The sequence below is a fragment of the Pollicipes pollicipes genome, unplaced genomic scaffold (genome assembly GCF_011947565.3).
Source record: "Pollicipes pollicipes isolate AB1234 unplaced genomic scaffold, Ppol_2.1 Scaffold_5724;HRSCAF=6776_pilon_pilon_pilon, whole genome shotgun sequence".
In the NCBI taxonomy this organism is placed as follows: domain Eukaryota; kingdom Metazoa; phylum Arthropoda; class Thecostraca; order Pollicipedomorpha; family Pollicipedidae; genus Pollicipes; species Pollicipes pollicipes.
Genome location: NW_023596746.1, coordinates 35628770 through 35641686, shown reverse-complemented (window position 1 = coordinate 35641686; position 12917 = coordinate 35628770). Strand labels below are relative to the sequence as shown.

The following is a 12917-nucleotide window of genomic DNA, read 5'->3' as shown; positions in this document are numbered from 1 at the left end:
GGCAGAGACCATCAGAAGAGACGATTTCCCGGTCATCTACCGCTTGATCCACTGCACCGTGACCTGCGTCTTCAGCAACAGAAAACTACGCAACAGGCTTTTCGATGAGCGGACCAAAATAGAAAAAGAAACCGGCCTCGAGAAAAGGGTGTACCTTAATGAGTCAAGAACGAAAATAAAGCAGGCCATCTACAATCAGTTTCTCCAGTTCAAGCATGACAAGAAAACCTGCACATTGTTAACAAAAAGCGGCATCCCTGTTCGCAAGACATTTTCGGATTATCCGTCCGTTAGCGTCTACTTCTCAAAACAACTGAAGAGCATCCTGCGTGGAACGCATCAGGCGCTGTCCGTGGCCAGGCGCGCCGACTCTGCAGAAGGGCGACCGACCGCGAGGGTCGGGCGCCGGCCGCCCTAGCCCCCAGCGGCCCGCCACTGCCGCGCCGGCTAGCCGCGCCCCGCCGGCGGCCCGGTGCCTGCGGGTGTGCTGGTCTGGAGCCTCACCACCTGGTCGGCGCGTGTTTCTGCGGCGGCTGCTGGCGCGGCACCGGCTGCTGCTGTGTTGGCGGCTGGCTCTTCGTCCGGCCAGTCTACGTCTGGGGAGCTGGTGGCTGTTAGGTTGTCAACAGCTGGCTCGTCGCCTGCCCTGAAGCTGGCGGCTACCATGTCAGCCAGAGATGCGCCCACTGCTGGGACGGTCGGTCGTCGCGAGAGCGGCGCGTCTGTCATGCAGCGATAGTTAATTGATCCATGCGGGCAAGAGCCTGGCGGTTGGTAAGAGAGGTGAACATTTCCAGTGTTTTAATTTTGCGTTTTCGTTCTGACCATACGCTGAAGGTCGCCCGCACTACCTCCTTATTTCCATACTTCATTTCATCCGTTATAACACTGTTGTTTACCTATGTACGTCGTCTGGCATTGTTCTTAAGGCATTGCTTTTCTTTGCCTTCAGCATGCTATCTTGATCTAAATAACCAACTGTAGCTAGGGTGCTATCGTGCAGAGGATGGTCAGTCTAGCAACGCACGGTGATCTAAGATAATCTCACAGATGTGATGTACTGCTGGCGCCTGCTACCGGGCGCGGGCTCCACCTTACGGCAGCTCCAGTGACTTAGTTACCGTGTCATCTGTCGTTGCACCGGCGGCTGGCGCAGCTGTCGTTGCACCGGCAGCTGGCAGCTGGCGCAGCTGTCGTTGCACCGGCAGCTGGCGCAGCTGTTCCGGTGAGTCATTTCGCCGGAAGGTTCATGGACTGTCGTCTGCACTGATCGGAGTAAATCGTCGCCACTCTGCCCAAGATCGGCATATCCCCATTGAGCACAGTTGCTGATGCATTCCATTTGGAACATCGCCTTTGTCCCTCGGAACAATTTTCGTATCTTCCACACACCAACACTCACGCAGGCACGCACGCACGCATACATGTACGCCCACCCGCCCGCACGTTTGTATGCACGCATATACGCACGCACGCACGCACGCTCGCACGCTCGTACGCTTGTTCGTACACACGCACGCACGCACGTACGCACGCACGCTGTCCATTGCGGCCTGTTAAGCTTTGATCACCAAGTTCTGCCGCTGACCTGGAACTGCGCGATCGGACGGTAGGGGTCAGCGTTCACACACCAAGCACCGCTTAACGTGAGCTCTGGTCCCAGAAATCCATCCATTCAAAGGGTTCGAATTAAATCTTCCATAAATAAATACGCGGCTGCGGTTATCGGTGGCGAAACTCCCAAGCAATCTAATTAATAGGTATATCTCGCCTTCGGCATTCGTATTGCTTTGGTCATGCCAGTATCCAACCAAATATGTCAATGGGCACGCGCAGATTTGCTGTAACGAAGACGCATGTTAACTGTTACCCTAGCAAAATGAATTTATGACACACAAGTTTTCGCACATCTCAAAAAGGTGACCTGTGTCGTCATCAACTAGGTATTTGCGTGGATAACTTGTTTACATTTTCATTCGTGGGGCGTTGGAGCGCAAAATATAAATATCATTTCAATGAACATCTTTCATCAACGCACCAATCATCAACGCAGAAGCGGAACGACTTATTCGCGTTTCGTATTTTGTATATATAGAACGACTTACACATGTGCCTGAGTAGCAGTGACAAAGTCACTTGGCTGTAACTTCAGCCTTGCCCTATTGTTCGCATTGGTTCCATTGCACATATATTAGATAGTTATTGTTATTGCTTTACTCAGATGCCTGCTCACTGGCGTAGGGTCTCGCTTTAGGTATTCCTTAACGTAGTCGGGCTTCTGTGTAATGTAATCTGCACATCGGGCTCCAGTTCCAGCGTGTTCCAAAAAAAAACAACAAAAAACACTGAACTTGGCGGTTAGAGTTGTGCTTGGGTGCGTCGCTGGAAAGACATCTCGCCAGCGCTGCAAGCGCTTGGCTGGACAAAGGTGGACAATGTTTTGGCGCGTCTTCGCCGAATGGCCGTCCAAGGATTTCGCCAATGGAAAGGCATGAGCATTATGGGGCCTCTTTGAATTTGTTCCCCGTTGAAAATAAAGGGCCTGGGGCCCTTTGTGCCACCCTCTGCAATCAAGTGCCTATCAAGTATCTAGTCAGGTGTCTTTGGACACTAAAGGTTACGATGCCACGAAATGAAAACGTCGGGCCCTTTCACCAACCTGAAAATATCCCAAATCTCGTCGTGGTGAGCAGTAAGGCAGTGTGGCGCTGGGATTTAGTTCACTTATAAAATAAAGACGTCCGGCCTTTAAAATGACGTTTTTGATCTGGTGTCTCTTGAAAATAAACGCAGGGCTACTCAGAAATGAAGGCTTCGCGCCCGGTCAACATGGTATTTTGGTGCTCCTCAGCACCAAAATCTCGTGGGACCCAAGGGACGGGGCACCGCCCCATGCCCCTCCCCCACTCTGGACCTGCCTTGCAGATAATTATATCACCGGCTTGTGCCGAGTGTTTAACGACGCAGGGTGAATGCTAGTGAGGACAAAATAAAACTGGCTGAGAAAACAAGGAAACATTCATCGCCCAGCGCTGGTGGGCCGCTTTGTAATATTCAGCTTGACCAGGATTTCATGGCTGCTCCGTGTTCGCTTTCGCTGATCCCCGAGCCGTAATAAGCCAAAACTCCGCAGAAGTCTTGAAAATGAAATAAAAAGCTTAAGCTCGCAAAACCATGACAAAAAAGCTAGCTTCAACAACAGGATTTACAAGAAGAGCTTTGGAACAAAGGAAGATCGAACACGCGATATGCCTACCCGCCTGTAGGCAACTTCCTCTAAGCATAGCGCATCATGTAAAGGACAATTGTGTAAATTTGTCATGAACCTGTTTGCTGTAATGTTAAGCACTGCAGATTTATGCTGAAAAAATAACGAGTGGGTATGATAGAGAATAGATGGCTAGTGCTATCTTTGTCAATATGTGTGCTAATCATAAGTCTTTTTCTTGATGATCCTGATGTTCTTGAGGCGAAAAATAAGTTCATTTTTATTCAGCCTTCTCCTTCGTATATGACAGAAATAAAATATTGAGTATACTAGTGTGCCAATAAAACACGTTGTCATCCCAAGTTCCAGTCTTCATACAACAGGTTTTCGACCACTCGTTTTAGAAAGGAACACGTCATCTCGCAAGCGAATTGTTAAGGACTCAGAACAGGACATATCGGAGTTCCGTGAGTTTTGTGGCGGAGGTGTACGGGTGCGCAGCATGCACACAGAATATCTCCAGGGCTGGAAATTAGATGGCTAAGTTCTACCGGGGTACGGTAGCTTCATTTGGGGAGGTGAATGACGTTGGAATGCTTTACGATTTTGAGACTTTGGCTCAGGCATTAAAAAACACTCATGTTTTGGGTGGAAACCGGTCACAACACGCCGGGTTACGCGCCTAGGAAGTTTGCATTCCCGACCTTTCTTGGCTTATGCAACCCTGCGTCGCATTTGAGCTTAGTTTCACTAAAGCTGAGTAGCGTGGCTTCCCAGTCTAATGGTGTACGTAATGGCTCGACAACGTTGACATCGCTGAATGGTTTATGGACGGTGCACTTCCAACATCATACAGCTAATCTCACATTTCTACCTGCTCTGGTTGTCGGGATTTAACAACAATCCTTAAAAATGTTCTCGAATGGGGATCGATGGTAAGGGGAGACTGGGCGTGTGATAGTGCACATATTAATCTAGACCTGCGCCAAAACTATTGATTATAGTCTCCTTCATCAGTTGCGTCTCATACCGTTGCGATGCCTGCTCGCTGAGATACGGGTCTGTTTTGACCGGAAGAATTCAGCTCTTTTGTCATCTGAAGCTTTGCGTTTCCTTTGTAACAAGTGGATATTGAAATAATGGTGATGTTTTAAAGTTGCAGTTTGCGCTGTTGATAAAACGACCTGCTTGTAAATGCCTTGAAAATGTTGCGATGCAATTGTAAAAAGTGTGAGATTTTGCTGACAGTGTCATGGATGTTCCATTTGTGGTTGCGAAGACATGGTCTCATCAAAAGGGTTACTGGACGAGCTGTGTTGGCCCGCTAAGGTCATAAAGTTTCCGGTTAGTTGACATGTAAGGAAATATGTTGTTTTTCAAGGGACTGAATTAACTCTAAAAACAAGTAGATAAACATTTGATGGGTTCATTGGTAGCATCGTCTTTCCGAAGATATATGTATCCACAAGAAATAATATTTTAGAATACGGGATGATATCGTCGTTCGCTCTCTGCAAAATCGACTTGCACAACGCTGTCCATCTCCAAGACGTCAACACGATTAGTCCATCTGAGGCATTTAACGTGCAAAGTATAGCGTTTTTTGTTCGCAACCGGATAACTTATATGCCTTGTTATAACACTATATGCTTTCTTATGTGGAATGCGTAATCCGTTCCAAAAAGGATGATGAAGTCAACTGGTTCGTGAAGAGGGATCACACAATACCAATTATTTGGTTTCATTTTCTTCCTACAGGTTTGACAGCTGCCTGCATTCCGCCGATACTAATTACTAATATATTTCATTTCATAAGAGTGGATTAGCTCTTATCGTGCTCTGACTTAGTTTCCGCTGAAATGAGTCCATACGATAACATTCCATTTCTCCGAGGAGACCCGCACAATATCTGCAGCTCCCGCTTGCCCTGTAACTTCGCTCGTAACTGTTACGCTAATCATATCCTTAATGCAGTCGCGTCCCTCATCACTATACAGCGTGCATTCCAATGCTTGATAAATGATAAATGTTAGACGCCTCGGGTGGTGTGGGACGAGCGAGGCAATTATACAGGTTGCCAGTTAGTATGTAGATGATGCCAAAGGCCATAGCTTTTGGCATCATCATCACATAGTTCCGAGCGCTGCACGAACGTTTGCAGTAAACGCGCCCCCCAAAAACTCCAAATCCTCATTATCATCACACGGTAACTAAGCCAGGCACGTTCGGTAAATGCCATCAACAGCTCAGATATTTACGGTTTAGGTGCCGCTCAGCGTACCCTTCTCACGGGATATACATTCCAAAGACATGGGCCGCCTTGCGTTCCCGTTGTTGCGAGCTAGGTCCCAGCCCGGGTGATCTCACTTGAACGATGAAAAAGGAAAATTCTATCAGAGCGGCCCGGCTTGTCCGTCACGCCTTCTAGAAGCTAAGCTCTTATCAACCGTTGCTCGCACCGAGTGTGCAGCATGAGTCCTGATCCCGCTGTCCGACTGCGAACACCCGGATCAAAGGCGGCGATAGCCTAGCGTGCGAGAGCTTACCATGCCGCAATGCTCGGCGTGGTATGTGCATCCTGCGCTCTGACATTCAGCGCGTCCGCTGCTACCGGGCACAGGCCATCCGAGTCAGAGGCAAAAGCAAGCGCCTGAAACGCCTCCGACGCATTCCATCACTGGGGGGTGACTCGGAAGGCAGGCGCTCTAACCAACTGAGCTATCGGGACGGATAAAGCTCCTCTTTGACGCAGTAGCATGCGTCACCACTTGCTAAACAGTCCTCGAATACAGCACGATGTGACCAAAACCGGAAATGGTACGGTCATGAAAAATGCACGGGTGCATAGTCTCATTTGATGCCTACAATTGCCATATAAAATATTCGCGACCTTTGCAGTACGTCGGCCACAATTGGCGAAATCAAAGATTTTTGCGTACTCAACAATTTTCGTGCCTGATCATGATCAAAGCCACCCATTTTGCAAGCAATGTTAGACGTACATTATTCCGCGAATGTTAGATGGATGGACTACGGCTCTGCTGAGTGGACACTGCTACCTTGGGGATTTATCTCGAACGCTCTCTGTAATTAACTCGACATGTCCCTCATTGCTTTTTAGCACAGTCAAAACGTGGTCAGAGCACAAACGGTCACAGCAAATAGTGACACTTTTTTGTTTGGAACAGAGCTCAGAAGGAGTCAGCTCACTAATTTGATCCTTAGATGATTGCACTGTCGGTGATGTGTCTTCAAACGTCTTTCATGTTTTTCTTCCATGTGATGTATGTCTCTTTCTCGTCGGTACAATGTTAAGCGCCTATATCGGTATGTGGCTGCAACGTCAATGTAAACTATTCGACGAAACGTCTCCAAAAATGCAAACATCGTAAGGACCTGCCACAAACAGCCTTGCTTGTGGTATTTGCGTCTCTCGTGTGCCACCTTAAAATCATCGGTATAAAAAAACTTTGAAATGGTCTGCGGAGAGAGTATTGCGCCTTATGGAATGAGCTGTTTCGTTCTGTCTATTCACCTGAGAGAATGGAAAGGTGCACGGGTTTGTGTGTCATAATTTTCAAAAACCTTGCGATCTTTTTATGCAGTGTGCTGACAGTCGCTTTAAACTTTTCCCAAAGATGTAAACAGTCGTTTCTGAAACGTTCACAGAGAATATGTGACCTAACGCTTTGGTAACTTGATCCTTTGCTTGCCGAGCGAAGTTAAGGTCGCTCGAGCGTGCACGCCCTCTGGGCTTCACCCATGCCTGGAATAAAATAAGATCTGTCGACTGTGACCAACAATATATATATATATATATATATATATATATATATATATATATATATATGCACATATACCTATATATACACACACATATACATATATATATATATATATATATATATATGTATATAATTATGGTCATATGCTACCATATTGCAGCGAGCCGTTAGAGTTCTCTTCGAAATGGTATGAAGACGGTTGCACCATTTCGTACAGACAAAACTGTTCAACATTAAATCTGCGTCGGGTGTTACGTAGTCCGTCCTCACAACGCATAACATATTTTAAAATTAGGGTATGTTTGCATTAAGCCTCAATTAAATTGGCATGTTTCCTGCATACCACTCCATTTTTGTCTGAGCATCTCTGAACTGCATCTTTGTTCCACACCCTCCACGAGCAAACAAATGGCGCATCGGTCATCGAGAGTACAAGTAGGTAAAATGGATGGATGCGGTGCAATCGACCGGTGCATTTTTTCTCTCTCTTGTTGGTTGGATAATGGTTTGTCCACCGATAATATTAAGTTCGTTCGCATGTCTCACCCGGCATAAAATACGCACCGACACATATTGCGGTGCATGTGTGTCGGTATGCATTTGAACAAGAAAGGAAATGTATATTGTTTGAAACCAGCAACGCTGCCCCTCGATTTATCATCTGATGTACAATGAACGGCACGAACGAGTTAGCTCTATCCACAGACGGCCGCCGCGGGAGCCCCATATCTCGATGTAATCCGATTCTCGCACATTCATCACGGAAACAGTTCCGTGTATGGAGGAATTCTCTTACGCCTCCCTTAAGACTTTTATCATACATCAGGTCCCATTTGCGGGTCCTTTTTAGCTGTCGGCATCCCGAAGCAATTATGCTAGTGCATACTTATGGGCTAACTGGCTGAACAAGAGATGTCAAAGTTACAACCAAAAGGCCCACGCGAGCAGCAAAAATTATATAGACGCAGCAGTCACTCTACCAAGCATATTTCTGGGTAAAGGGTTAGGTCTTGAAACCACTGTTTCGTTTGGAGCTGATCTCTGCAACCAAAATTTGCCTGGAAAACTTGAAACACGGTTTGCCTTGACCTGTTACAGTATCACAGCATGCGACAATCTATGTGTGCCTTGTATGTCATGTGTCCACGTGTCGACGTTCTGCGAGCTTGCGCCATTTCTGACGTCTTTGCGACTAAACATCGGCTAAGTAGACTGGTGCATCGCTTCCACACTGAACTGACGCTTTGTTCGCACCACTTGGCATCAAGGCGCCTCGGTTCGCTGGCAGTCGCTCCGTCGGTCCGTCGCTCCGTCGCTCCGGCTCCCCTCTCCGCATTTGTCGCGGGTCAGTTGAGATTCAAGCAGCCGCCATCCACCTCTTGTGTTCCCGGGGGGCAGGCGTTATCGTTCATCACGTCGTGACAGCAACCGGAGCCACAGGGCGACAGCCCGAAGGCGCAGCCACGCCGCAGCAATCTAAAAACACGTTTCATCTGCGATGCCACTTCGATGGGCGCCGGAGGCGGAGCGAGAGAGAAGTAGTACGGGCCAGAGGCGCTGCTGGGGTCTTGGGCCGTGTCGTCAGGAGTCGTCACGTTCATGTTGACGTAGTAGTTGGGCGCTGTGTCCGAGTCAGTTGCCGCGGGCTGCGGCATCCCGTGCGTCAGATCCAACAACTAGAACAGGAAAACGACGCAGTCATAAGCCAAAGTCGCCAGTGCTCCGTCATTGTGCGCACCGCGACGAGCAGGAATAATGCCTGAAGCCCTGCTAAGGACGGCGTCATTGGCGCAAGCTACCCCAAGTCATCGGTGTGTCGTAAACCCCTGGTCAGCACGGCTGAATGATAGACCATACCCTGGGCTTCCGTCCCTGTGGATGATGACAACGGTGGCCCCGCTCTACACAGTGACCATGCGGCCTATATTCTGGGACAGGGATATGGCGTTACGGAACGCAGCGATGGTTGCCGGTAGGCCCGACACGCAGCGCCCAGAAGAGCTCCGCCTCCACTTCCCCCCTGGGCATGCGTACCTCCCCGTGGGCCCTACTGCGCGACCGAGCGCCCCCCCCCCCCCCCTCCTTCCTTCCTCCGGGAGCCGGCTGACCGCTCCAGCTCCACTAGACCAGCCGGCCTCCGCGTCTTATGCCACCTCAGCGGTGGCCAGCCTCACTCCGGCGCCCCCCCCCCCCCCTCCTCCCTTCCCCCGGGAGCTGGCTGACCGCTCCAGCTCCACTAGACCAGCCGGCCTCCGCGTCTCTTGCCACCTCAGCGGTGGCCAGCCTCACTCCGGCGTCCCCCCTGGTGCGGCACTGCAGTTGCGCACTGCACCGGCAGTGGAGTGAGCACTCGATTCATGATATCGCTCGTGTAAAGACAAATTTTCTCAATAGGGCGAACGCGAAGTCGGCTTATACCTGACGCTCGGGGCTTGCCCGTTGTAGCAAGGATGCTCGCAGGTCGCATGGATTTGGGATCAAGCGGTGCTTATAAAGCACAGCTGGGAGTAACGCTCGTCTCACCCGTCGTGGCGACGATCAAATGAGATATCCCACGTTTTCTGTGCTATTCATTTTTTGTTGCATCAGACACGTACAATTTGATCCGTAATACCAGCTTTCTCGAAATCCTGAATAGGTCAGAATCGACCCAGGGGAGAAGAAATCTCATCTTACTCCGTGCGGATAACTATGAAAGTAATGCATATGATTTATCTTGCTTTTCCAACGTCTGCATTCTGTAATGTTCGCAACACACTAATGTGTCGGGACATTTGTGCAATAAGAGCTATGAAAGCTTTGACAATTTTGTTTGGACAAAGATATATGCAAACATGAAGCTGCTATCCCGCGAATTCAACGAAACCATATATTATTGCATTGCTTCTTTCCTTCCTTCCGATTACCTCAGTGACTTTTTAGGCGCGTTTTGGTTTTGGGAAATGGATTATCAGCAGCGTAATTCAAGCCAGAAAATAGTTAAAATTGATATCCTTAGCATGCCGTGACCATGCTTGCAGTGGCTACCCGGTGCTATCACTGGACGTAATTGGTCCATAGGTTTCACTCGAGTATGCCTTTGCAATATGTTTCAAAGGTGGAAAACTCCTTTGATAATATATACGTAAGGGGCATTCAGTGCGGCGATGGTAACTCAACTGAACAAATACATAAAGGAACAAGATTAACAGGTGCAGCCTGAGAAAAAACATTTTTATTTTTTTTAGCTTAAAAAACTGGGCAGGATGCCAATGATCTGCCATGGAAGAATTTGTTGAAACATCGTGGCCAGATCTAAAATGGCTGTGAGCTCGGGTGATTTAAAGGGAAATATAGAATGATGGGCAAGTTGGCCGAACAAGTAGTTACTAGGCCTGGAAGTAAAGGTACGCAAGGCACTATGAAATACCATTTGACAAAACGGGTGGAGGATATTCGGCAACGAACGGTATCAGCATCGTAAACCGGTACCTGTCGGCGTATATCCCAGCTGCGAACACCTCGGAGGACAACGCTGCCTCGCACCGTGTAAGACACCCTAAGCATCACTGCTAAAGAATCTGCTTTCCGTCAAAGAACACGCAATGCTCTTCTCTTTGAAACCATGCGTAAGCAAATTTAGTCAGTCGCTGAAACAAGTATTTCCTGTACCCCTTGTTATGTGCTTTGGTTGCAACTTCCATGCCGGCATTGTGCACCTATGTATTAGTCAAGGTGTTTTGTTGGTAAATCCTATGACAGTGTTGCGCGTCTATGTGCTATTGGAAGTAGCAATCCGCGAAATGATTCAACATCACTTAGTGCCCCAATATTCCATAACCATAGTTCTCGACCATTTTATCATGGAAAGCTCGTGGTTACAAAAGAGTACCTAGCGGTCGTTGTTGGCTGTTCCCTGACTAAGCAGCCACGTTTCATGCGGTGTAGAATACTCCGAGACCACAGTGACTACCGCCACACCTGTAGCAGAAAATGCTCCGTCCGCAGCGGTGACGGTCCGATTGAAGTGAGATCTCAAGGCCGAAATCGTTGCGCATTGTCCAAGCGCCTCACAGATGGGTACAGCTCACCTGCAGGAGAATGCCGACGGTCCACACTGAGGCGATCATAGCGGTGGACTGGCGGCAGGTCGCGGCCGGCTGCTGAGGCTCGCAGATGGCTCTGGTTGGTTGGAGATTCCACGGTAGGCAGCGATTATTTGAAGATTACCCTTCCACAGCAGCGCGGTCGGCAAGCTTGAATGCAGCGCAAAGCCAGCCGACGTAAAGCTGAGGGGACCGATGCAAGCCGCACTGCTGCGCCGATGTAACGGTTGAGGGGACCGATGGAAGCTGCATTGGTGCGCCGATGTAACGGCTGAGGGGACCGATGCAAGCTGCATTGGTGCGCCGATGTAACGGCTGAGGGGACCGGTGGAAACTGCATTGGTGCGCCGACGTAACGCTTATTGCTTTTTAAAGTTTGGAGAATGTTGCATTGCAATTCGCTGTTTTTGATAAAACGACTGGCTGTGTTCAGCGAAGCTGACTGTCGTCTTGCTTTTATCAATGGTGACCCGAAGCGCAAAAAGACAATTGTTTGCACAATAGTGTGATCGACGGAACCAGCTGCTTTTAAAGTCGTATGCCCTCACACTTTCAGAATGTACCACTCTTATAAAAAATGAAACTGGACCGCACGACTTGCTCAACGAATGTATAGATAATTGGAAAGACATAGAAGGTACACGCTGGTACGGTCACCACAGTGACCAACCAAACAGAAAAAACCTACGCGCCCAACGCTTTGCCGCGGTCGGTGGCAGCGGTCGCCCAGCCGGTCCGGTGAGATCAGAGAGAATGGTGGACCAGGCACAGCATCGCAGCACGTCACGCTTTCGCGGCAAATTGCTTCCCGTGAGCCGGAATATGACGCTCCAATGGTAGGACCAAGGCTCGTGCAGTGAGTAGTCCTGAGCGTGGGCGCTCATCACAGAAATACATCCATTCAAAAGACTCGGACTAAATCTTTAAAAAAAAAAACACTCACGGCCGCTCTCACAATAACGTACTACAATAAGCCAACACCAAGACTACTAAGAAAGACGTCCTTGTATTACAAATGCGGAGAGCGGCGTGTGTGTCTGGTGATCTTCAGTCGTGTGAGCGCAGTGGTGCTAAACGTGTGAAGGGATACCCGGAGCACTAAGTATGGTCTCTCGATTGGATAGCAAAATCTCGGTTTAACAATACAACAGTGGCAGGTTCGCAAAGTCGTTAGAAGAGCAAGCAAGCAGACTGTCTCTATGTGAAGGTTTACCATTTATAAAGGGTGACCTAGACCATAATTTCATCCATATTGTGCTGAACTCTCGACAGTGGCAAGCGTATTCCTCGCACAGTTAATCACTTGTCGATTTCATTCCTTCCAGATTTCCATTTTATTCCCCAATAGTTTCAAATGTATCTTTTTCATTTTTTTTTTGTCCCAGCATTCCCTTTTTGCTCAAATGCATTGAGGGAACTCAGAAGAGTATTGGGGACGACGTCTCAAGTCAGTATTGGGGGATCTCAGGCCCCTTAAAAGTGAAAAAAGTGACGCCCCTGCTTTCGATAATTATGTTTTTGATTTCACCTGGCAGTTTATGGCTCAACTCGGCAGAACATACTTAAGTGGTTTGGCATAGCTTCACAATGACAGATGTCTCACACTCCCATTTTGGACCCGAATTACCAACGATTCGAGAAAGGGGAGTGAAGTTGTTGTGAACTTGATACTTGCCTGTCCGAAGTTAACCGAAAATTTTCCTCTTACGTAAGCCTAAGAGATTATACGAGCGGAACATAAATCTTCGGGTATTAATTTCTGGGCGGTTTTGGGGTAAACCAATTTAGAGGGATGCCTAGGCTTGTCTTTGACTCTCCACCTTTCCACTGAGGTCGCCA

The 12917-nt window shown here is 48.5% G+C and overlaps 1 protein-coding gene across 1 annotated transcript; it reads right to left on the bottom strand.

The window, feature by feature from the left end:
- Positions 1-7646: 7646 nt before the first annotated feature.
- On the bottom strand, positions 7647-11138 carry LOC119104002 (uncharacterized). Its single transcript, XM_037227716.1, has 2 exons — positions 11064-11138; positions 7647-8669 (listed from the first exon to the last, which is right to left on the bottom strand). The coding sequence occupies exons 1-2, from the start codon at positions 11100-11102 to the stop codon at positions 8340-8342; spliced, it is 369 nt and encodes a 122-aa protein (XP_037083611.1). The 5' UTR covers positions 11103-11138; the 3' UTR covers positions 7647-8339.
- Between the last annotated feature and the right edge of the window lie 1779 nt (positions 11139-12917).